This window comes from Primulina huaijiensis, chromosome 4, assembly GCF_012295235.1.
Source record: "Primulina huaijiensis isolate GDHJ02 chromosome 4, ASM1229523v2, whole genome shotgun sequence".
Taxonomy (NCBI): Eukaryota; Viridiplantae; Streptophyta; class Magnoliopsida; order Lamiales; family Gesneriaceae; genus Primulina; species Primulina huaijiensis.
In genome coordinates, this window is record NC_133309.1 from 24,383,263 (window position 1) to 24,409,155 (window position 25,893).

Below are 25,893 nucleotides of genomic sequence, written 5' to 3' on the forward strand. Positions count from 1 at the left end.
TCATAAAAATTTGAGAGATCCACATGATTTAACGATATTCGTGTGTAGCATAGACTAATCCTTGAATTTGGTAGACTTGATTATCTACACTTAATAAACGAGTAACTCACATTGCAAGTAAGGCACATGAATATAGTGAAAATCCACGAGTAAAAATAATTGAATTTTTTTTTTGAGTAAAAATAATTGCGTTACAAAGCTCATGTTTTTAAAAATCTTTCGGAGAATGCAAGTTTGAAGAATTGCTTCGAATGTGTAAAAATTAGGTATGATCTTTGTAAGATGTGTGGCTTGAATATGAAGATATCTTACTAAACGGTTTTTAAATATGTTTCGATAGAGTGAACAGTTGAGTGGTCTCATGCCACAGACTTGTAACCACAAGCGGTTGAGTAGATCTAATATGCTGCTAAGGCTAAAACAGTTGGATAACTTTGCATCTTGAGACCAGTTGAATAACTTATTCTGAATCTTCAGAAGAACGGTCGAGTACCTGTAATACATGCAAAGACAACTTGATCTACTACAATAAGTCATTATTTGTTATAATTAAGGATCTAACAATTTCTCTCTTTTTGATTAATATAATTAAAAATAAATAAAATATAAGTGGCCACAATAACTTTGCAACCGCTATTGATGGTAGCAACTGAAGAGCGGTTTGACACCGATCATACACGTCGTGCATATCACAACTTTAAGAACGGTTGCAAATCACTCCTATATGTCATCAATATAGGAGCAAGAAATATAGGACCAGTGTCAAACCGTTTTGGAAACAGTTGGCAATAAAAATTATTTGGAATTGCTCCTAAATCCAATTTAGCAATAATTTACTCTTTTATTGTATTTTATTTAAAACAAATATACATTATTTCGCAAACAATTCATCAACCAATAAAATAGATAAATAAATATTCATCAAATAAACAATAAAAACTTCATATTTAATATTTCAATCCACAAAATGAATGTTACCATTAATTAATAAAGCACTATTATCCACACAAAATATCAATAATACTCCAATTTCTAATATAAAATAACTCAAAATATTTCAAATTCAATGGCTAAAATAAAAATGTTTTTCAAATTTCTTCTAATCACTGTCCAACTCTGACATTGATGGAGATCTTCGAATTTCATGTGCATTTTGTGGAGTTTTTGTCTGTCGCTACATAATATCTGTCATGATAGCTGCCATCTAGACAAATAAACATTTTTTATTTGTCATATTTAATATCAAATTGAAAAATAATGAAAAAAATCGCACAAAATAAATATTAAATATATATAATTAACAAAACAATAAATTTTTTTATATTAAAAACTTCTTACCAGATAAAGAATATAAACCCTGATTATCATAGTCAATAATCAAATACTAGAATACAAAATCATATAATACAAATATTTCAGGAGCCAACCGATGCAAAAACGGATATTTCTTAGAATGCTCGAGACTTATAGGCATAATGCTTTAATTGGAATATCAGTGCAATTGATTTCACTGATATTAATGTTAATTAAAAATATGGTATGAATTGGAGTTTTTTTAACATTAAAAAATAAAATAAAATTGAGAGCACATGTGATTATTTATTGTGAGGGCACACACGAAGGACACTAAAAAATTGAGTGAATAAAATAAAATAAAATTGAAAGCACATGTGATTATTTATTGCGAGGAGATGCACATGCCGCACACGTACCGAAGGACACTCGAAAATTGAGTGCAGTTGATTTCACTGATATTTATTTTTCAGGAATGAAATATTTACACAAAAATTTATATGTGTTCCTAATTACATGTGACGAACCAAGTATGAAACAAATTACATTAATCTAAAATTTCCCAATTGATCAAGATTCAAGAATATCGTACAACCATGTAAGGAAGGTTCTACAAATTTTGGTAGTGCAAGAAGTAATCACATACAGTAAAATAAATTATCTCTAAATGCCAAAAGAAAAGGCAATCTTCCGTAGAAAGAAGAAGTGAATGATGAGAGAAAGAGAGAATTTGATAAAAGACTTGGATGTTTATCTTTTCATATTATGACACTTTAAACTTTAATATGAAGGGAAATGTTTCATATTAAGGCACTTTAAAATTTTAAATGGATATTTATCTTTTCAGATTTTTTTTAATTGGAGAAACTTTGGTGGATTATCTTTATCACCACAATTTTTAAAAAGTAGAGAACTTTTGTGCATAGATTTTTGTAATTCAATTGGTTTAATGAAAATTTTGATGGTAAATGTTATATGATCTACCGCCAAAATTTTGTCATTTGTGAAATTGAAGATATTGTTAAATAAAAAAAATTTAAAGAAACCAACATCATTATCTAATCAACTTACAAAAATTTTAGATTATATATTGAGGAATGTTTTTTTTATATAGATTTATTATATCATTTTCATATTTTAAATTTTTAGATTCCAAAAAATATATCAAGATTCCGTAAAATCAAAATTACATCTTACGTGAAGCATGTGGCTAGAATATTAATATATGATTTAGATTTATATAACATTAGTTAGGAATTCTTTGTACATATTTAATTATAATTAAAAAAATATTTCAATGATTCTATTTATATATAATTTATATTTTGTTATTTTACAGATTTAACTATAATTTAAAAAAATTATTTCAGTTATTCTATTTATATATGATTAATATTTTGTTATTTTGTGGATTTCAGTTTTAATCATTGGACTTTCATTTTTCTTTTTAAGCATTATATATACTTGTAATTCGGCATGCAGATTTTGGTGTGAATAAATAATTTATGTTACATCTAAAAATAAATTACATTTTTTATTTTTTAAAATTGAAAAAATAAAGTTGAAAGATGATAGTAAGCATTAAATAATAAATTTATTGAAACATAAAAGGACATTTTTGTCCATCCAATAAAATGACCAAGGTGATTATTATTCTGAGAGGTTCATGTATTATTATATCGTATAGATTTAATAAGATTAAACAAATAAAAATGTAATTGATAATAATTTTTAAAACCATGCTTTTAAAATGAATCGAAGACTTTAGTACTTTTTTTTTTAGAAATTTTAAAATGAAAGTTTGTAAATTTTGAAATTGAAAGTGTAGAGAAAAAATATGATAAAGTTGAGTAGTTGAATGACATTTTTAGAATTATATAATAAAAATCCCCAGTGTGCCAACATTTAATTGCCCTAATCAGTTCGTGACACACGCGGTATATATGTGTGGTTAATATAGAAAATAAAGAATTGAGTAGTTTTTTTTAAGAAAATAAAATTTAATGAAAGCTATTTATTTTTAAAATTTAAATAGTACGAGAGAAAAAAAATCGAAAAAAAATGTGGAATATGAAATATTAGGTGGTAAAATGGTGTTTATTAGATTATAAATTTTTTTTACGAACATAAGAAAAGTTAATTATTATTTTTATAAAAATAAGGATACGATAAATTTACAATAATAAACTTCTTTATTGAATCAAATAAAGGTAAATCTAGCATTGAATAAAAATATAGACGGCCTATTTCCATTCACTTTTACTAAATTTTATGCATTTTACACTTACACCACTTTGAAAGTACCTTCTAACCATCCAATTATATAACTAAATTTTTCTTCATATTTAATTTTATCTCCTACCATTTACCATTTCAATTTTAAAAAGAGTACAATTCATTTTTGTACACTGAAATAATGATTAATTGTCAAATTGATACGTAAACTATCGAAAACATTTTAATTGGTACATTATCAAGTTGTAAAGAAGATTTTACCATTTAATAAAATTATTTTTTAAGTCGAATATTTTTATTAAATTCAATTAAATACCTATTTTATTTTTCGATATTATTTTATTGATTAAATAATAATTATATCATACTATTGTATAAAAAGGTCTTAAATATNATATGAAATAAATATTCAAAATTTTAAATTAAGATAAAAAAATATTTAGTAATTTTAAATTTTTAAAAAGTAGATAAATAAAAATAATGGATAAAACTAAGTTTAAAGAAATAAAACAATCACGGAACTCTAAAACTTATATTGTTGCATTACAAACAAACTCATATTTTGGGATCAAGTTGACAAGTGGTCGCTGCTTTATGTTAACGGAAAATATTTCAATACACTTGCACATTACCTGAAATTCTTCCCCATTTATATCAATTAACAGTGATTGTATACTAGAAAAATTGATATCAATATCATCTTCATCACCCATATTGTATGTATCTCTTGGTGTGTGACGAATAACACAACACGTAGAAATTTATATCAGTAAGAGGAGTTTGAACTAGCGGTATATAAAACAAAAGATAAAAAGTATTCAATAGATATATTTTAAAAACAATCCTAAAAAACTAGAGCAATAAAAGCGCTCCACGACGACGTGTTTGTGAAAACCGTTGTTACATGTCTTCAATATGAGTAGTTTCCAGAATTCTCCTAATAGTTATATCAATAAGAACAATTTATAAAAGCGTTTTATATGACCAATACTAAAAGTATTTAATAGGTACAATTTCTAAACCCATCATAAAAAATAAAACAATAAAAGCGGGCAACGACACCGGTTCTGTGAAAACCGTGGTTACAATTCTTCAGTATGAGCAGTTTCCGGAATGCTCCTAATAGTAATATCAATAAGAACTATTTATAGAAGCGGTTTATACGACCAATACTGAAAGCATTCAATAGATACAATTTCTAAACCAATCCTAAAAAAATAGAGCAATAAAAGCGGTCCACGACACAGGTTCTGTGAAAATCGCTGCTACATGTCTTCAATATGAGCAATTTCCGGAATGCTCTTATAGTTATATCAATAAAAACAATGTATAGAAACGGTTTATACGACCAATACTAAATATATTTACTATGTATAATTTTCAAATCAATCCTAAAAAAACAAAGCCATAATAGCGGTCCACAACACCGGTTTTGTGAAACCTCTGTTAAAAATATTCAATTAGAGTAGTTTCCAGAATGGTCCTAATAACTAAATCAATAGGAGCAATTTATAGCAGCGGTTGATACAAATCGGTACTAAAAATTGCGCAACTAAAGCGGTTATGCGACCACTCCTAAAAGTAAGGAAATAGATAATGTTTAAGTAAAACCGATTTTGTTGTTTAGTTTGCACGAGCATTTTTAAAAGTGATCCTCAAAAACCGCTTCTAGAAACACTTTTTTTTGTAGTATAATGATATTGTTTGGGAATATAAGGTGTTGTATAATAAAGAAAAAATAGATTGGATCACATGCAAGTTGTGTAAGAGACTTATTAAAGGAGGAGTTTATAGGATGAAACATCATATTGCAGGTATTGTTCCGGTAATTTTCACCAATTGAAGTTTCTGAATGATGATCCAAATTTGGAAACTACTTCAGTACAAGGTTTTTGCACAAGAATCTTGTCCTTCCCAATTGGTGGAAATAGGGAAGAAGATTGCCAGAAGTTGTGGGAGACTTCCACTCACCATTGTGGTAGTTGGAAGGATGCTCCTTTCTACCGGTAGCATGCCAAAAGAAGAATCGTGGGAAAATATTTTGGAAAATATAAGTTCGACAGAACCCACAATTGTGTTGCACTGCTCAAAGATACTATGTTTGAGTTATGATCTGTTGCCTCTTGGACTAAAGCCATGTTTCCTTTACTTTGCTGCTTATCTAGAAGATTTTAAATTGACGTTTCTAAGTTAATCATGTTGTGGGTTGCCGAGGGATATTTTGAGCCATGTGATCAGTCTAAATGCTTGGAAGACGTGGGAGAATGTTATTTAGAGGATCTCGTGAATAGAAGTTTGATCTTAGTGGGCAAGAAATGGCAGGATGGAAAACTCAAAACTGTTGGAATCCATGATATGCGGGGGGAGATTTGTATGACTAAAGTCGAAGAAGAGGGGTTTCTTCATCACGTCTCATCGAAAAGGAGAGAAAGAAAAGATGAGATGAGAAATTTTTTTTGAGATTTTTATTTAACTCTATAAGCATTGTAGCTAATCCAAACAATTGATATCAGAAATGTCGTTTTCGATCAAAGAAATCATTGTTTTATGGTTTCATTCAGAAAAATTCTCATGTTCTCCAAAAAAGTGTTTGACGACTGGAAAATCATAATGTAGTCTCATTTGGCCGCGAAAGATGATGATATGTGATACATAATCACTTACATGCCAATCAAGATTATGAAGGTCGGTACTGCGATTGCTGTTTCTGAATGAACATCACAAATGAGTGAAAAACATATATCAAAATGGACTTTTGATGACAAATATTTGATATTGGTAAGTAATATAACAAACTTAGGGAATACTAGAATAATAAAGTATCCTTGGATATCCAAAATTTGCAAGATTTACTTGTCTGACCAACTTGAGCATATTGTGAACAAAAAACAGATCGAGAAACTTAGTTTAACATATATCATATAAATAAAAGAGAAGATTACCACGATAATGCCTTTAATAGCTTCATGAGTGTAGACCACCGGCTGGGATTCATGTAGAGAACAACTATGCAAAATTAAAAGTGCATAAAATTTCTTTTTTTAAAAAAAAATAAAAATAAATTCATGTAAGACAATCTCATAAATTTATATTTACTAGAAAAGTGCACGTGCGTTGCACATGAGCAATTAAATTACTGGAAATATAAATACGAAATTTTGATAATATTTAAATGAATTAAAATATGACTAATAACATTTATTAATTAAAATAAACCAAACCACAAAATCAAAAATCATGACCATAGACGGTATATGAATCGGAGAAGTTATCTTATCTACATGACACACTTTTCAATATACTTCTTGGTTGATTTTGATAACTCAACAACTCTTTGTCGTAGTTTGTTATAATATACATATAATCATTTTAATATACTCAGCAAGTATATGATCGTCTTTAACATCTACTATATTATTTAAAATCCTCATCTGGGATCTGACATGCTCGTACTTTACTTCCCTATCAGGACGTTTTTTCAGTTTTCTACATTGTTTTTATCCAATAATCTTATTTTCCAAATATTTATTTTATCGTTGAATGATTTTTCAGTTTTTGACAATCACCAACTATAACTCATAAGAATAAATGTTGTTTTTAGTCGTGATTGGTTTTTACTTGTGACTAAAAGTATGTATAACCTAAGGGTGTTCAAACTTCGGATAAAACCGAAAAAACCGAACACCGAACCGAACCGAAAGCCGAATTTTGTAATTCAGATATAAATGTTAAAACCGAAGTTTATTTGGTTCGATTTCGGATTATATACGTAAAAACCGAAAAAACCGAAATTTCATTAAATTAATAATTTTTTATATTTTTATTTATATTATATATTTTGATATGATATTTAGTGAATAATGAAAAACCATTTTGAACAATTTTTAGTTGATTGTTGTTTGTTTAATTAATTTAGACCTTATATTTAAATATTTTACTAAGAAAACATGTAGAAAGTTAACATATTATATTTTACAATATATTTATATTATTAATTTAAATAATTATACCAAAACCAAATTAACCGAACCGTTTTGGTAGAAAACCGAACCGAACCGAAAAAAAATGGTTCGGATATCGAATTATATATTTATAAAACTGAAAACCGAAAAAACCGAAATAAAAAATCGAAAACCAAATCGAACCAATCGATGAACACCCCTAGTATAACCTATATATTCTTCAACAACATAACCAATGAATGGTGCTGTAATTTCTTCAAACATCGTGATATTTGTAATATCATTTTTATATATTTAGTATCAATATTATCAACATATAGCTATAAGTTTAATAAATTTTTAACAATTATTACTCAATAGGTGTGAGAAAAAAACTTGAAAATATTTTCAAATGACTATATCTTAGAACTGTGTCATTGTTTAATTTGACGCAATTCAGGAAAGTTATTTCGTTCGTCATTTTTTAGAAGATTTGGAACAATGATTGCGTGCATCATATCATGGGGATGATATAGTTTCAATCTCATAAACAAAACAAATTTTATTCTATCGATTTTACATTTTGTTTTATAATATTTTATATATTGTGGAATGACATACAAAATTAATTATTGTATTTTAAAAATTTTGAGAAGGACACGGATAACGTAATTAAGATATGTATATGAGATCTCATTCAAATATATATCAAAGTATTTGTCTTATTCAACATCCATCTAATAATAAAAATGTTTAGATTTCATGAGCATCTTATAATAGACAAAATTAATTTGATGAAATATTGTATAATTCAATTTGAATTTTACTATTTGGCTAAGTGAATTTATTTGGCGAGTAGTTCTCTATGTTACTATCATATATCTCATGAATTAGTTTGTTAGCCACTTTAATTAAGAAAACAGACAAAAACAACCTCTTGGCCACCTCGAAATCTATCAAGATAATATTGGAAGAAATAAAGTGCAACCAGCTCAATGTCCCAATTTACTAAAAATGCACAAAATTGATCTATTGTGTTCACAAAGCTTTATAATTGTTTTCATACCATTAAAAATAGAATGAGATTTATACACAATTTTTTTTTTCATGTATTTCTTTTTCTTAATGAAGAATTTTTTCTTTTTGTTTATTCTTTGAGAAATATTGATATTTTATATGGCATCAATATGTTACAAACCATGAAGTAGCAACATAATCACTATATAACCCTTAAAGATTTACACATACAATTTTCCAATTTCTTCTTCATTGTACCGTGTTGAAATTTAAATATGAATCATTCTTGATCTTAATATCTTGATTTAAATACGCCTTCAAATATATATGTATATGTTTCATGTCACATAGTTAGACCTAATTTCAAATATCTAAAAAAATGTGTTTGAATTATATCATATAGAAATAGGGACATAGTAATACGCAACATTATTTTTTTTAACATGTTTTTTTCATCCACTATATTTGTCATAAATTTTTTGTTCAAAATTTGATTCATTTCTTAACTACATGTATGAAGAACCAATAAATTATATAATTCTCAGAAATCATATATTACCCTCTTCGTAGAACATAAGACCCAAAATATGTGGCTTCGATTGGTGTACTCTCATACAGATTGTCATACAAACAACAAGACAAATAATAGAATATCAGGAAAATCAATTGCCGCCAACAATACTAAACAAAATGAAATTAAAAAATTCAAAACACAAACAACCTCCATAAAAAAATGATAACTCAAAGTTCAAAAAAAATTTATTTAGTACAATAACAAAGAAATTGAAGTATATACGAGCAAAAAAAATCATAAATCTCTCTCAAATTAAATACTAACTCATATTATTCAAAAATTTTATAAATTTTTCAATATTTTATTTCAAATAAAGAGAAGGCGCCTTATTAACGTCATGGTTTCATAAATATTTTATTTTTTAAAAAAACCCACAAAGGAAAAAATGGTGCCTCAAAACCATCATGAAAAATCCTTTAATAAAACTTTAAGAAATTAAATTATAATACGAAGTCGTACAATTTTCCTTAAATCAAAGAAAAATATTAGACCGTTGACAAAATATATCTGGCAACGACAAAATATACGTTAACTTGTGATACAATTAAAATTTAGAATCATGCATAATCATTTAATTAGAACAAAATCGTATGCCAAAAATTTACTTGATATTATCTCTTTTAACAATTTATCCATGTTTGTCGTCCATCAGAAAACTCATAGATCCACTAATTTTTTTAGCCCACCTATTAATTTCACAATAAATAATACTACAAAAATAATATAATCAAGCACATAAGGAATCCAAATACAACATGATCAATACAAACGACATATAACACCAAAACATGTAATGATATGTTAAAAAACTCATCTCATTGCAAGAACACAAAATGATCAAATGAAGCATATTATTTAGTAATATTTATTTAGCAGCATATACAAAAAATTGACTAAATAGCTTAAAACCAGTGTTTGGAATAACTTACATACAAACATTTTTCTCAATCATATATATCTATTGACTCATAAAAAGTTTGAAAATATCTTTATTCTAAATGGGAGAAAGAATTTTTATATAACCTTAATATTTATTAATAATTTATTTTTATTCAATCCGACTCATCTCACTTCATCTGCCCATTATTACCTATCATCAATGTGATAGATATTTTTCATGAATTTGACGGAAATGTATAAATTTAGTAATTAAAATTACATTTAAAATTAAATTAAAACAATAATTAGTTTGATTGAGTTAAGTACATTATTAATGATCTTATTAAAATAACATAAAAAATGGCTTAAATAATATCATGAACATGACAAATTGTAAAACAAAAAATGGTAAGGTTACAAATGAAAATCATATATTTAATAGATAATATTTATTTAACATCATATATCGAAAATTGACTAAATAACTTAAATGTTTATATTGAAATCACCTACATACAAATATTTTCTCTCAATCACATATATTTGTTGATACATAAGTAGTCTTAAAATATCTCTATTGTAAATGGAAAGAAGATGTTTTATATGATCTTAATATTTTTTAATTATTTAATTTTTTTCAATGTCACTCATCTCTATTCGTCTTCCTATTATTACTTTAATGTTCGTAATATTAATAATTTTTTAATGTATAACATTATGAGAGTGATTTTCTATTAATTTGATGTCATTGTATAAATTAAAGTAATTAAATTTAAATTTAAAAATAAATTAAAATTTAAATTTAAAAATAAAAGTAAAATTAAAATAATAAATAGCTTGATTGAGTTAAGTGCTCTATTAATAATTCTATTAAACTAACGTAGAAAATAACTTAAAGAACATCATGAATATTATACAAATTATAAAACAAAAAAAAGTAAAATAGTAAGTTTACAAAGTAAAATCAAAATAATAATTAATTTGATTGAGTTAAGTACACTGTGAATTATCATATTAAACTAATATGAAAAATGACAATAAACAAAACGCTAAAATAGTAAGTTTACAAATAAAAGTCACATATTTATAATAATAAAATAAAATAGATGTTAGTAATATTAGCAATTTTTTTAAATGTATAACATTATGATAAATTTATAAGTAAAATCGAAATAATAATTAATTTGATTGAGTTCAGTACACTATTAATTATCATATTAAACTAACATGAAAAATGACTTAAAGAACCCCATGAATATGACAAAATATAAAACAAATGAAAGGGTAAAGAAGAAAACTCACAAATGAAAGTTAAGTACACTATTAATTAACATATTAAACTAACATAGAAAATTACATAAAGAACCAAATGAACATGACAAATTATAAAACAAAAAAAGGGTAAAAAGGTAAGCTCACAATTCAAACTCATATATTTATAATAGTGATAGAGTAATACATTTTTAAATGTATAACATTATGATAAATTTATAAGTAAAATCGAAATAATCACTACTACAAAAACGGCAAACGACAACGGATTTTATCCGTTGTCGTAGCCATTTAAAAACTGTTGTAACTGAGGGTGTTGTTGAAAGTCCGTTCAACGACAACGGTTTTTATTCGTTGTGGTAGATCAAATTAAAACCGTCGCAAATAAAAATAGCGACGGAAATTAGCGACGGTTAGATAAACCGTCGCTAATTAAAACGGCGACGGTTATATAAACCGTCGCTACTTTTAAATTAGCGACGGTAGAAATCGCGACCGTTGCTAATGTTAGCGACGGTCATCTTTCAAGAGTTCCGTCGCTAATTTGTTTCGAAAAATTAAAAAAAATACCTTTAATAATTTAATAAATCTAAAAGAAACTAATAATCCAAACTAAAATCGTGTAAAAGAAAAAAAATTTAAGTGTTGTGAAGTAGTACAATCGTGTAAAAGAGAAAAATTTTAAGTGTTATAAAGTGGTAAGAAAAATTTTACGTGTTGTGTGAAAGTGATAAAATTGTGTAAGATAAAAAAATTTTAAATGTTGTGTGAAGTGATGAAATGGTGTAAGAGAGAAAAATTTTAAGTGTTATGAAGTGGTGAGAAAAATTTTAAGTGTTGTGTGAAGTGATAAAATGGTGTAAAAGAGAAAAATTTTAAGTGTTGTGGAGGAAAATGGAACGGAAAAGGAGATATTTATAAACAGTTTGAGACGGGTTTTGGTTAAACCGTCGCTATTGGCGACGGTAAATGATAAACCGTCGCATATTTTTTATTTGGCAACGGTTTGGATTCAAACTGTCGCTAAAATTAGCGACGGTTATTTTACAACCGTCGCTAATTTAAACGTAGCGACAGTTTTTACAAACCCGTCGCTACATTAGCGACGGTTTTGACAAACCCGTCGCCAAATTAGCGACAATTTTTGAAATAACCGTCGCTACATATTGCAACGTTTTCCAAAGCCGTTGTTGTTTGTCAAAAAACCACGCTAAAATTAGCGACGGTTATTTTAAAACTGTCGCGAATTTTAAACGTTTAAAACCGTCGCTAAAATTAGCAACGGTTTTTTAAATCCGTCGCTAAAAGTAGCGACGATTTTTTCAATAACCGTCACTAAATATTGCAACGTTTTCCAAAACCGTTGTAGTTTGTCAAAAAAACCACGCAAAAATTAGCGACGGTTCTTTTACAACCGTCACGAATTTAGATTTAGCGACGGTCTTATCAAACCGTCGCTAAAATTAGCGACGGTTGTTGAAATAACCGTCGCTAAATATTGCAACGTTTTCTAAAGCCGTTGTTGTTTGTCAAAAATACCACGCTAATCGACAACGGTTTCTTAAAACCGTTGTCCATTGTCCAAAAAAACACGCTAATCGACAACAGTTCATAGAGCCGTTGTCGTTACCCAAAAAAAACGCTCAAAGACAACGGGTCTATAGAACCGTTGTCTTTGATCTCAAAATCCGTTGTCTTTGACCCCCAAAAGACAACGGTTTTAGATAAAACCGTTGTTAAAAAACATACGACAACGGTTTTTGTGAAAAACCGTTGTCGTATGTGCGTTGTTGTATGCAGAATTTCTTGTAGTGAATAATTAATTTGATTGAGTTAAGTACACTATTAATTATGTTAGACTTAATTTTGTTCTGGAGATGCTAGTACAAAACCAGTAAATGTAAATAAATAGAAAACCAGAAGCACTTGTACCGCGCTAAAACCAGTAGCAGCACTTATCAAGTACTGCTTAATCTAATGAACAAATGACTTCTTAGCTAAAACCAGAACTAGAAGAAATACAAACCCGAAATTGACACTAGCAGATTGTTGCGTATCTCAAGTCTTTAAATATTACCGTTAATCTATTAACGTGATAATTGCATTTATTGCTTCATTTAAGGCCATTAAATGTTGTACGGGAACATTTAAGACGGCTTACCATTTTTGGTATAAACTGAGACTGATTGCTTTAATGTATTGTGCAAGGTCCATTTTCAGCAATAAAGCTGAATAACTGAAAAGTCAAAAGAGCTATTCAGATTTTAACGTTGGTTTAAGCCTATATATGAAGACGGAGCACTTTTCAAAAAACAAGCATTTGAACGAACCTCAATCAAAAAATATCATTCGAGCATCGCTAGAACTCTCAGTTATCTCAAAAGCTCAACTATTCACTTCATCAATAGAAGAATTTGTAACTCGAAAAGAGTTCTTTCCAGAACTTAAAATCCTTCAAGTAGTCGAGTTGTAAAACTAAGAGTTTCAGTAGGCGAAGTGTAAGTCCTGTTGAAGTGGGTGTGTACAATTGTTGTACTGTATTCACCAAAGTCTATTAGTGATACCTTCTGGAAACAGAAGAAGGGGAGACGTAGAAGATTCATCTTCGAACTTCCAGAAACAAACCTTGTGCCATCTACTGCTTTTCTGCTTCACTATTTTTCACCCACCAACCAACAGATCGTTTCCGCACATTATCTTGTGATCTGCTGGTCTTTAAACTTGAACAAAAATCTGCTAGTATCTCTAACAGGACTCTAGCACATCATTCTGAAAAATCGATTAAGTTTGCCGTTGAGTTTATTCAACCCCCCTTCTAAACTCAATCCGATCCTCAACAACTTATCATATTAAACTAACATGAAAAATGACTTAAAGAACCCCATGAATATGACAAAATATAAAACAAATGAAAAGGTAAAGAAGAAAACTCACAAATGAAAGTTAAGTACACAATTAATTAACATATTAAACTAACATAGAAAATTACATAAAGAACCAAATGAACGTGACAAACTATAAAACAAATAAAAGGGTAACGTATTCTCCCGTGATGGATGCAATTACGTTTCGGTATTTGATTAGCTTGGCAGTATCTGAAAATTTAGAAATGCGTCTTATGGATGTTGTTACAGCTTACTTATATGGATCACTTGATAGTAATATATATATGAAAATCCCTGAAGGATTTAAGATGCCTGAAGCACAAAGTTCAAAACCCAAAGAATGCTATTCTGTGAAATTACAAAGATCATTGTATGGGTTAAAGCAATCTGGCAGAATGTGGTATAATCGGATAAGTGATCATTTGATGAAAAAGGGATATGTAAATAATTCAATATGCCCTTGTGTTTTCAGTAAGAAAACAACATCCGGATGCGTAATTATTGCAGTATATGTTGATGATTTAAACATCATTGGAACGAATAATGAAATTCATGAAGTTGTGTCATACTTGAAGGAAGAATTTGAAATGAAGGATCTTGGAAAAACCAAGTATTGTCTGGGTTTACAAATTGAACAAAAAGAATGTGGAATATTTGTTCACCAGAAAAATTATACAGAAAAGATCCTTAAACGTTTTAATATGGATAAATCAAATCCTTTAAGTACTCCAATGGTTGTTAGATCATTAAATATAGAAAAGGATCCATTTCGTCCATGTGAAGATGATAGTAATAGAGTAATACATTTTTAAATGTATAACATTATGATAAATTTATAAGTAAAATCAAAATAATAATTAATTTGATTGAGTTAAGTATACTATTAATTATCATATTAAACTAACATGAAAAATGACTTAAAGAACCCCATGAATATGACAAAATATAAAACAAATGAAAGGGTAAAGAAGAAAACTCACAAATGAAAGTTAAGTACACTATTAATTAATATATTAAACTAACATAGAAAATTACATAAAGAACCAAATGAACATGACAAATTATAAAACAAATAAAAGGGTAAAAAGGTAAGCTCACAATTCAAACTCATATATTTATAATAGTAATAGATAGATAGATTGAGTTAAGTGCTCTATTAATAATCCTATAAAACTAACGTAGAAAATAACTTAAAGAACATCATGAATATTATACAAATTATAAAACAAAAAAAGTAAAATAGTAAGTTTACAAAGTAAAATAAAAATAATAATTAATTTGATTGAGTTAAGTACACTATGAATTATCATATTAAACTAATATGAAAAATGATAATAAACAAAACGCTAAAATAGTAAGTTTACAAATAAAAGTCACATATTTATAATAATAAAATAAAATTAAATAAAATAGATGGTAGTAATATTAGAAATTTTTTTAAATGTATAACATTATGATAAATTTATAAGTAAAATCAAAATAATAATTAATTTGATTGAGTTAAGTACACTATTAATTATCATATTAAACTAACATGAAAAATGACTTAAAGAACACCAAGAATCTGACAAAATATAAAACAAATGAAAGGGTAAAAAAGAAAACTCACAAATGAAAGTTAAGTACACAATTAATTAACATATTAAACTAACATAGAAAATTACATAAATAACCAAATGAACATGACAAATTATAAAACAAAAATTTATAAGTAAAATCAAAATAATAATTAATTTGATTGAGTTAAGTACACTATTAATTATCATATTAAACTAACATGAAAAATGACTTAAAGAACCCCATGAATATGACAAAATATAAAATAAATGAAAGGGTAAAGAAGAAAACTCACAAATGAAAGTTAAGTACACAATTAATTAATATATTAAACTAACATAGATAAATAACCAAATGAATATGACAAATTATAAAACAAATAAAAATATAAAAAGATAAGCTCACAATTCAAACTCATATAATAATAATAATAGATAATAGATAATAGATAATAGATAAATACATATTAAAAAAATAGGTCTCATACTATCATATAAAATTTTATGCATCATTTAATGATATTAAAGGAGAGATGTTTTGTATATATTAAATTGACCAATCCTTTATTTAATTTTTATATATAAGATAAAAATTTGTGTGAGATGGTCTCACGGGTTGTATTTTGTGAGACGGATGTCTTAGTTGGGTCATCCATGAAAAAGTATTACTTTTATGTTAATAGTATTACTCTTTATCGTGAATATCGGTAGGGTTGATCCGTCTCACAGATAAAGATTTGTGAGACCGTCTCACAATAGACGTATTATATATATAAATGGGTAACAGCTGGCACAATTATTAATTTTGTTTCCATTATTTGACTGGGGCCGGCCATGTACAATCGAGCTCGTGGACTAATAGTGGGAAATGAAGATCTTTTATTCATATTTGAGTAAATCTGAACACACTCAAAATCTACACACACTCGTTATAAGTATTATAGTCTCTTTACATGCATTATATGCTTATATAATTTTTTTAAAATAATTTAATTTATAATTATACAAAAGTGATATCATAATGATAAAAAATTAGATATAAGTCATATTAAATTTGAAATTATTACACATTACAATCTGATTTGATTATATTTTCACGATATGCATACAATAATAAAAAAATCCACAATTGTTAAACAATTGATCTTCATTATTATTTTTTAATTTCAACAAAATGCCAAATAATATGATCAAATAATTGAAATTATGGGTTTCTTATTGTTCTGACAAAAAAATATGATAACACATTAAAATATAATCATGTGCCAAAGAATTATTTTGTTTTCTTTTTGCAAATAAATGAAATCTAAAATATAAATAGCTGTTTCCGACATGATTTATTAGATGAACAAATACTACTATAGATATAATACAACGTGTCTCTCTCGTTTCGGTCCAGCTTTGTCTTCCCGGCCATGGCGGCTTATGCTGCGCTTCTCTCAGTTGTTAGATCACTCCACCAGATTTTGGATCTTGAACAACATATCGATCCCCACGATGCTTGGAGTTCTTCCGAGGCTCATCGTGATCACGAGGTGAGCTTGGATAGAGACTTGGACATGGCTTTTGAAAGGATTGATTTTATCTGGGACGAGACAACGAAGATGAAGAACAGAAATACAGCAGAAGATCTCCGATCCAGAACTTTTTCTTCTCCCGTCGATCACTCATCCACAGTCGAAGTCGCTGCGAACAAGGTTGTGGAATTTGATGATGACCTGAATGCTATCAAAGAATGTGTGTATGAAGATTCGTCTAAACTCCAAATTATCCCAATTGTTGGGATGGGAGGAATCGGGAAGACGACTCTAGCAAGAAGAACTTACGAGGATTCACTCCGCGCTCAGTATTTTGACATCTTGGGTTGGACTACTGTGTCTGGAGAGTACCAAAGAAGAGATATTCTTTTGGAGCTTCTTCAATCCTTCAAGAAATACACCACTGATCGTAACGAACGATCTGGTGAGAGCGAAGCCCAATTGGCAACACTAGTGCACAAAAATCTCAGCGGTAGACGATATCTCATTGTGATTGATGACATATGGAGTACCAAGGCTTGGGATGATTTGAAGATGTCATTTCCAGATAATGACAATGGAAGTCGAATCTTGTTAACTACGAGGCTATCAGACGTTGCAGTTTATGCAGGATCATCCGGTATTCCGATCCACCAAATGAAGCTTTTGAACGAAGATCAAAGTTGGAAACTACTTGAGGAAAAGGTTTTCGGGAAAGAATCTTGTCCTCTCCACCTGGTGGAACTCGGGAAGAAGGTTGCAAGAAACTGCAGGGGACTTCCGCTCACGATTGTGGTCGTTGCAGGACTGCTTCTTTCTTCGGGAAACAAGATGGAAGAAGAATTGTGGAAAAGTCTTTTGGAAAATATAAGCTCAATGGAATCCACAATCTCGGTGCAATGCTCAAAGATACTATGTTTGAGTTATGATTGGTTACCTCTGCGATTTAAGCCATGTTTCCTTTACATCGCAGCTTTTCCGGAAGATTTTGAAATTAATGTTTCCGATCTAATCATGTTGTGGGTTGCAGAGGGATTTCTTAAACAAAGTAGTCAGTCTAAATGCTTGGAAGATGTGGGGAAGGGATGTTTGAAGGATCTTGTGAATAGAAATCTGATCATAGTGAGCAAGAAAGGGCCAGATGGGGAAGCCGTAGCCGTCGGAATTCATGATCTCTTGAGGAAGATTTGTATAACAAAAGCTGAAGAAGATGGATTTTTTCATCATGTCTCGTCCACAAGAAATGTCTGGAATGATGCCATAGAGAACCCAAAGCGTCGTCTCCGTGCACATTCGTCACATATTTTAGAGGAATCTGAAACACAAGACTCAAGCGTGCGTTCAATTTTCTACCAGAAAGAAAAAATTCTGGCGAAATGGAATTTTCCAACGCTCTCTCCGAAATTTAGGCACCTCAGTGTGTTGAATTCACCCAGTGTGATTTGGTTAGATTTATCAAGAGTAATCTCAGCATTCGTCAATTTAAGGTACATTTCTTTTTTCTTAGACTGCACTATCTCACACCTCGACCAGTTTCTTGCCTCATTATCCAAACTTCCCAATCTCGAGACTATAATTGCTGATGTGTTTTACCTCAAAATATTGCAACTACCTTATGAAATTTTGAGGATGCCGAAGTTAAGGCATCTGATAATGAGCCATCCCTTTTATTTATCGGATCCCTCTAACATAGGAATCATCAACAAAAGTGATCTGCAAACACTTGGCACAGTGATCAATTTCATATTTACTGAAGATGTCATCAAAATACTCGTTAATCTGAAGAAATTGACGGTTGTTTATGAATGGTACGATTATAATCAATATGATTTTAACCTCGACGATCTTTTTCGTCTACAAAACCTTGAAGAATTAGAAGTCTCTATCGGTCTACACAATTATATCTCTATGTATGACTCTTGTAGTCCCTCTTTGATATGGAACTACGCTTTTCCAATCAGTCTCAAGAAGTTGACTCTACAAGGAATTCCTTTTCCTTGGGAAAATATGACCATAATTGGATCTCTCCCAGATCTTCAAGTGCTCAAGATAGTAGAAAATGGTATCGAAAGAAATTCCGAGTGGACGACAATGGAAGGCCAATTTCTTCGACTAAAGCACTTTTATTCTTCGTTAGATTATTTGGTGAAGTGGGAAGTGGAAAAAGACCACCTCCCAATCCTTGAAAGCTTGATTCTCGAGAATGTTAGGTTGATCGATGAGATTCCGCATGGTGTAGGAGAAATAGATTCACTTCAGCTTATTGAGTTACGGTTCTGTCGTGAATCATTACTGAATTCAGCAAAGCAAATCCAGGACCAGCAACGTGAAAATGGGAATTATGCTTTTCAAGTTAATGTCGTTGAGAGAGCTCACAAGAATTTTTATTGAAGTGTTTGAAATCAGAAGTTTAATCGATGGCTTTGTTGGTTTCACTTTTGCTTGAATACAAATTAAGCATCCATTCCGGTTTGCGTATTTTTATAAGCTGAAACCAAATCCGCTGTACATATAAATCAAATCATAAGTTGTTTCGTTTCAGTTTAAATCGCAAAATTTTTCTTGCTTGCTTTCCTATTTTATTTAGAATGAAGATATTGTATAAATAAAATCACAAATATGTTATTATAAAGTTTATAATAACATAATTCTCGTTATTTGATATTATAAATTATCAAAATAAATGTAGTATATCTATGGAAATTTTATGATACTTTTTCGGGCATTACCCCAATGATGCATTTAAGAGTGGAGATTTATCGATACTTGTGGGATCCATGAAAAAAATAGTAGACCACACTTGTCTTGATAAATTTGCATCCTTAAATATAACTTAAGTAGTGTCCGTGAAGGTATCAATTGTGACCTTTATTTGTGTACAAAGAAAATGAGAAAAATGGGTATCAATGTGAAAGCAAACCTCTTGGGGTATTAATTAGCATAAAAATTATCTGCCTAAATAGAGGATGAATTCTTCACATATTACTGCATTTGAGATTATTCTATATTACCTGAAGTATTTCTCTCAATATAATGTGATCAAATGTTAATCTTTGCATCATCAACATATATATCAATTTTCATAAAAATTTCAGAGACCCACATGATTTAACGATATTCGTGTGTAGCATAGACTAATCCTTGCATTTGATAGATTTGATTATCTACACTTAATAAATGAGTAACTCACATTGCAAGTAAGACACATGAATATAGTGAAAAATCGACAAGTAAAAATAATTGCGTTACAAAGCTTATGTTTTGAAAAATCTTTCGGAGAATGCAAGCTTGAAGAATTGCTTCGAATGTGTAAAAATTAGGTATGATCTTTGTAAGATGTGTGACTTGAATATGAAGATATCTTACTGAATGGTTTTTAAATATGTTTCGAGAGAGTGAACAGTTGAGTGTTCTCATGCCACAGACTTGTAAGCACAAGCGGTTGAGTAGATCTAATATGCTGCTAAAGCTAAAACAGTTGGATAACTTTGCATCTTGAGACCAATTGAATAGCTTATTCTGAATCTTCAAAAGAACGGTCGAGTACCTGTCATACATGCAAAGACAACTTGATCTACTACAATAAGTCATTATTTGTTATAATTAAGGATCTAACAATTTCTCTTTTTTTGAGTAATATAATTAAAAATAAATAAAATATAAGTGGCCACAAATGATTCTATTATATATATTGTATTATTTACATATTTTTAGACCCAAATTAACCTTGTTCTTATTAAACAATGAATGAAAAAAAAATACCACGATGATGCCTTTAAAGGTTTCATCACGGTAGACTCTGGCTAGGACTTTTGTGAGGACATCAACTGACCAATAATCCATATTTTGTACTACATATGTTATTTATCAAAATAGTTCAACAATTAATATAGTTAGCATGAGAAATTCTTGTAAGATCTCACGAATATATATTTATAAGATGATTCGGATATGAGAGGAATGACTCTCGATAAAAAATAAACTAATCCATTTTGAGCTCTATATCTTGGACTACATTTTTTAAAAGAACTTTTATCTTTGGTGAATATTAATTAAAAAATAAAGTATTAGTTGCTACAAATGATTCTATTTTATTTTTTTTTTCCGGTGTTCTAAATGACGATCGAGGTGGCCGCCTAGGCAGTAGGCGTTCCTCGACCACGCCGCCTACGTATGAGGCGGCTGTTTTAGGCGGTCCAAGCTATACGACGGTGGGCAGACGGTTGAGATGGATGGAGGCGGCGAGCACGCATATTTACAACAGTTTGATAATGCTCGTACCCATCACGCATATTTACAACAGTTTCGAACCGTTTTTGTTGTTGTGTATTTAGGAACCGTTTCAAAGTGTTCTAAAAAGCGTGAAGTGTAAGAATGGTCTTACACCGCTCCTACATGCCATGGCTATAAGTGCGATTTACAACCGCTATTGATGTTGTCAATTAAAGAGCGGTTTGAAACCAATTGTACATATTGTGAATATTGCAACGATTTTGGACCGCTCCCGTAGCTGTGCATTTAGGAGCCGCTTCAAAGCGTTCTAAAAAGAGTGAGGTGTAAGAACGGTCATTCACCGATCCTACACGCCATCAATATAAGAGTGCTTTGCAACCGCTATTGGTGGTAGCAACTGAAGAGCTGTTTGACACCGATCATACATGTCGTGCATATCACAACTTTACAAGCGGTTGCAAATAAATCCTATATGTCATCAATATAGGAGCAAGAAATATAGGACCAATGTCAAACCACTTTGGAAACAGTTGGCAATAAAAATTATTTGGAATTGGTCCTAAATCCAATTTAGTAATAATTTACTATTTTACTGTATTTTATTTAAAACAAATATACATTATTTCGCTGACAATTCATCAACCAATAAAATAGATAAATAAATATTCATCAAATAAACAATAAAAAAAACTTCATATTTAATATTTCAATCCACAAAATGAATGTTACCATTAATTAATAAAGCACTATTATCCACACAAAATATCAATACTCAAATTTCTAATATAAAATAACCCAAAATATTTCAAATTCAATGGATAAAATAAAAATGTTTTTCAAATTTCTTCTAATCACTGTCTGACTCTAACATTGATGGAGATCTTCGAATTTCATGTGCATTTTGTGGAGTTTTTGTCTGTTGCTGCATAATATCTGTCATGATAGCTGCCATCTAGAAAAAAATTTAATTTAATACTATGCATTTATATAAGTACTTTAGAATCAATTCATTATTATTTAATATGTGGCTACCTGTGTTGTTATAATTCTGGCTCACGAGATCCTCCAGCACTTCCAGTTATCATACTTTGAATGACTCTTGTAAAATTTTGGAGTTGATGTTCATGTATTTGTCTCATCCTCTCCATTTCTTCTTGTTTTTTTTCTTCCATACTTTTCATTTTATCTTCCATTTCTCGTAACTTATTATTAACATCAGAAGTAGGGAGATTACTCTGTGTTAAAAATAATCTAGACTTATACTGATCTGGGAAAACTTGGCCAGCTCCTAGACATCGAACCCGACCAGAATGCTCTAGTCCAAATATTTCACTGAAAATATACATATAATTAGTATCGTGCAATATATAATTATATTTAAAAAACAAAATAAAATTGTAAATAGACTATAACCGAAATGCATCCTCATGCACTTCTGTTGGTTGTGTTCCCTCGGGCTTGTCTTGGAGATGACGCTGAACCGCATCATTTAGTAAATCCTAACAATAAAAATTTGTCAATAAAATAAAAAATATTGAGAAGCTATTTCAAAGCATTCAAACAATTATAACCTCAACTCGTATTGCTTCATCATCAACAAGAGCTCCTCCTTTCTTTTTAATTTGTCGACTCAAATGTAATATTTCTATACGAGTTGGTTTTCTGTCATTTTCTTGAAACTAAACATAGAAAAAAAAAGACTTTTATTAAATATGCAAAAATTATAATAGCCCAAGACTCACCTGTATTGAATGATATCATCACAACAATAAAATCTTGATTATATTTTCAAATACTAAGCATGGAAAATGTCTTAACAAAATTGACTACCTAAATCATATATGTTCAACAATAGCTCCCTTATATCTAATCTATACATGCCAAAAGTACCCAAAAAAAAGAAGAAAGAAACATGTAATACAGTAAATCAATAGTATGAAAATATTCGTGAAAATATTTTATGATCTAATACTTACAAACTTATATTCCAAAGATGCAAACTTTTGCATGTATCCCTTTTTTTTTTCTCCCATTTTCTCGATTTATTCTTGAAGTGCTATGGAAAAATATAATTATATCAAATTTATCTATAAAAAAACTATATAAAAAAATCAGTCAATAGAAGAACAACCTCATTAGACTTTCAGTAATGACACAAAGTTTGCCATACTTTTGGTGTAAGGTCATGGGGAATGGGACGAATTGACACAAGTTTCCTTAATGGAATATTTGGATAGTAAGAAGTAGCTTTAACTTGGGTCTTCCATCGCCTCCATGAAACTCACATCTTCTGCATCACACTAGCTCTATGTTGATCGTGGATATCAAAACTTGCCTGTGAACATCGAAAAAGTTATAATAATTAATGTTTTGAATTAAGTATGAAATAAAATATTTATCAACTTACTGTTAAACGTTTCCATGCATCATCCAAGCAACGCTTAGGCATTTTTCTCCAATCTAAAAAATCAAGGGGCAAAACATTTCCATTACGAGCAATGGTGCCCACAAAATTGGCAAGCGTCGGCTGCATTTCCCCATAAGAGGTTGACCTCTTTCATTAAATGTTGCTACTAAACGGTCACCGGGTGCTAAGGAATGAACATCCTTCATAATAGTTTTCCCACGTTTCTTTCGTTGGCTTCGGGATGAATGTGTGATCTCGTTGTGACCTAAAAAAATATGCAAAATATAATTATTTTTTTACAAGCGATAAACATAACCAACAAGTCATACGCAAAAAATATTTTTAACCTCCTTGATTATGCTCCTCGTTTTGTCTTGACTCCATTGTGTTGTTTTATGTTGCATTGTTTCGTGGGTCTAATAGTGGATTTGATGAAGTGATTTGTGAGTCGGGTTCATCTTTGTGTCCTCTATTACCCGTATCATCTCTACGAGATCGTCCACTTATATTCTGAAGCAACTTTCGCATTCTTTTATTTGTCATATTTAATATCAAACCTGAAAAATAATGAAAAAAATCGCACAAAATAATATTAAATGTATATAATTAACAAAACAGTAAATTTTTTTATATTAAAAACTTCTTACTAAATAAAGAATATAAACCCTGATTATCATAGTCAATAATCAAATACTAGAATACAAAATCATATAATACAAATATTTCGGGAGCCAACCGATGCAAAAACGAATATTTCTTAGAATGCTCGAGACTTGTAGGCATAATTCTTTAATTGGAATATCAGTGCAATTGATTTCACTGATATTAATGTTAATTAAAAATATGGTATGAATTGGAGTTTTTTTAACATTAAAAAATAAAATAAAATTGAGAGCACATGTGATTATTTATTGTGAGGGGACACACGAAGGACACTAAATAACCGATATAAAATTAGACAATTGGATGAAATGTGAGAATACTATTTTTGTACTAAATAACATATTTAACATACAAATATCAATCAAAATTTATATATAATAAATGAAAGGAGAAATAAAATAAGCAAGTGTCCAAAAGATAAGAGAATGGAGAATTAGAATCCCAATGAAAAAGGGGCAGTAATAAGCCACGTCTTATGTGTGGCGTATGAAAAATAAAACAAAAAAGCTAAACTCAGTACACATATCTCTGCTCCCTTCTTTCATGGGATTAAATCCTCACATATACTTAAGTTTCTTTGGAAAAATTTATTAAACTTTAAAAGTATTAAAAATTATGTATAAATAAAATACAATAAGTGAATAAAATAAAATAAAATTGAGAGCACATGTGATTATTTATTGTGAGGGCACACAAGAAAGACACTAAAAAATAGAGTGAATAAAATAAAATAAAATTGAGAGCACATATGATTATTTATTGCGATGAGATGCACACACAGCACACACCGAAGGACACTCGAAAATTGAGTGCAGTTGATTTCACTGATATTTATTTTTCAGAAATGAAATATTTACACAAAAAATTATATGTGTTTCTAAATACATGTGACGAACCAAGTATGAAACAAATTACATTAATCTAAAATTTCCCAATTGATCAAGATTCAAGAATACCGTACAACCATGTGAGGAAGGTTTACAAATTTTGGCAGTGCACAAAGTAATCACATACAGGAAAATAAATTACCTCCAAATGTCAAAAGAAAAAGCAATCTTCCGTAGAAACAAGAAGTGAATGATGAGAGAAGGAGAGAATTTGATAAAAGACTTGGATGTTTATCTTTTCATATTATGACACTTTAAACTTTAATATGAAGGAAAATGTTTCATATTAAGGCACTTTAAAATTTTAAATGGATGTTTATTTTTTCAGATTTTTTTTAATTGGAGAAACTTTGGTGGATTATCTTTATCACCACAATTTTTAAAAAGTAGGTAACTGTGGGGACCCGGACGCTAATCATGTTCTTAATAGTCATTGGGACTAATTAATCAATTATAATAAACAGGGTCTAAATTTTTTTTTCAATATAATATCAAATGCGGAACGTAATGGAATCACTCTACTATACATATCAG

General features: G+C 29.3%; 2 protein-coding genes and 1 long non-coding RNA gene across 3 annotated transcripts; 1 reads left to right on the forward strand and 2 right to left on the reverse strand.

Moving 5' to 3' along the window:
* Positions 1 to 17,030: 17,030 nt before the first annotated feature.
* LOC140975660 (putative late blight resistance protein homolog R1A-10) lies at positions 17,031 to 19,018 on the forward strand. The gene is made up of 2 exons (XM_073439500.1): positions 17,031 to 18,656; positions 18,863 to 19,018. Exons 1-2 carry the CDS (start codon positions 17,068 to 17,070, stop codon positions 18,879 to 18,881), a joined length of 1,608 nt encoding a protein of 535 aa, XP_073295601.1. The 5' UTR covers positions 17,031 to 17,067; the 3' UTR covers positions 18,882 to 19,018.
* A 3,111-nt stretch (positions 19,019 to 22,129) lies between these two features.
* LOC140974797 (uncharacterized) lies at positions 22,130 to 23,489 on the reverse strand. Its single transcript, XM_073438285.1, has 4 exons — positions 23,379 to 23,489; positions 22,974 to 23,081; positions 22,816 to 22,901; positions 22,130 to 22,734 (listed from the first exon to the last, which is right to left on the reverse strand). Exons 1-4 carry the CDS (start codon positions 23,433 to 23,435, stop codon positions 22,443 to 22,445), a joined length of 543 nt encoding a protein of 180 aa, XP_073294386.1. The 5' UTR covers positions 23,436 to 23,489; the 3' UTR covers positions 22,130 to 22,442.
* Positions 23,490 to 23,514: 25 nt separating this feature from the next.
* LOC140974798 (uncharacterized) lies at positions 23,515 to 24,650 on the reverse strand. Its single transcript, XR_012174871.1, has 3 exons — positions 24,157 to 24,650; positions 23,810 to 24,074; positions 23,515 to 23,737 (listed from the first exon to the last, which is right to left on the reverse strand). It is a non-coding gene; the product is annotated as an uncharacterized lncRNA (long non-coding RNA).
* Between the last annotated feature and the right edge of the window lie 1,243 nt (positions 24,651 to 25,893).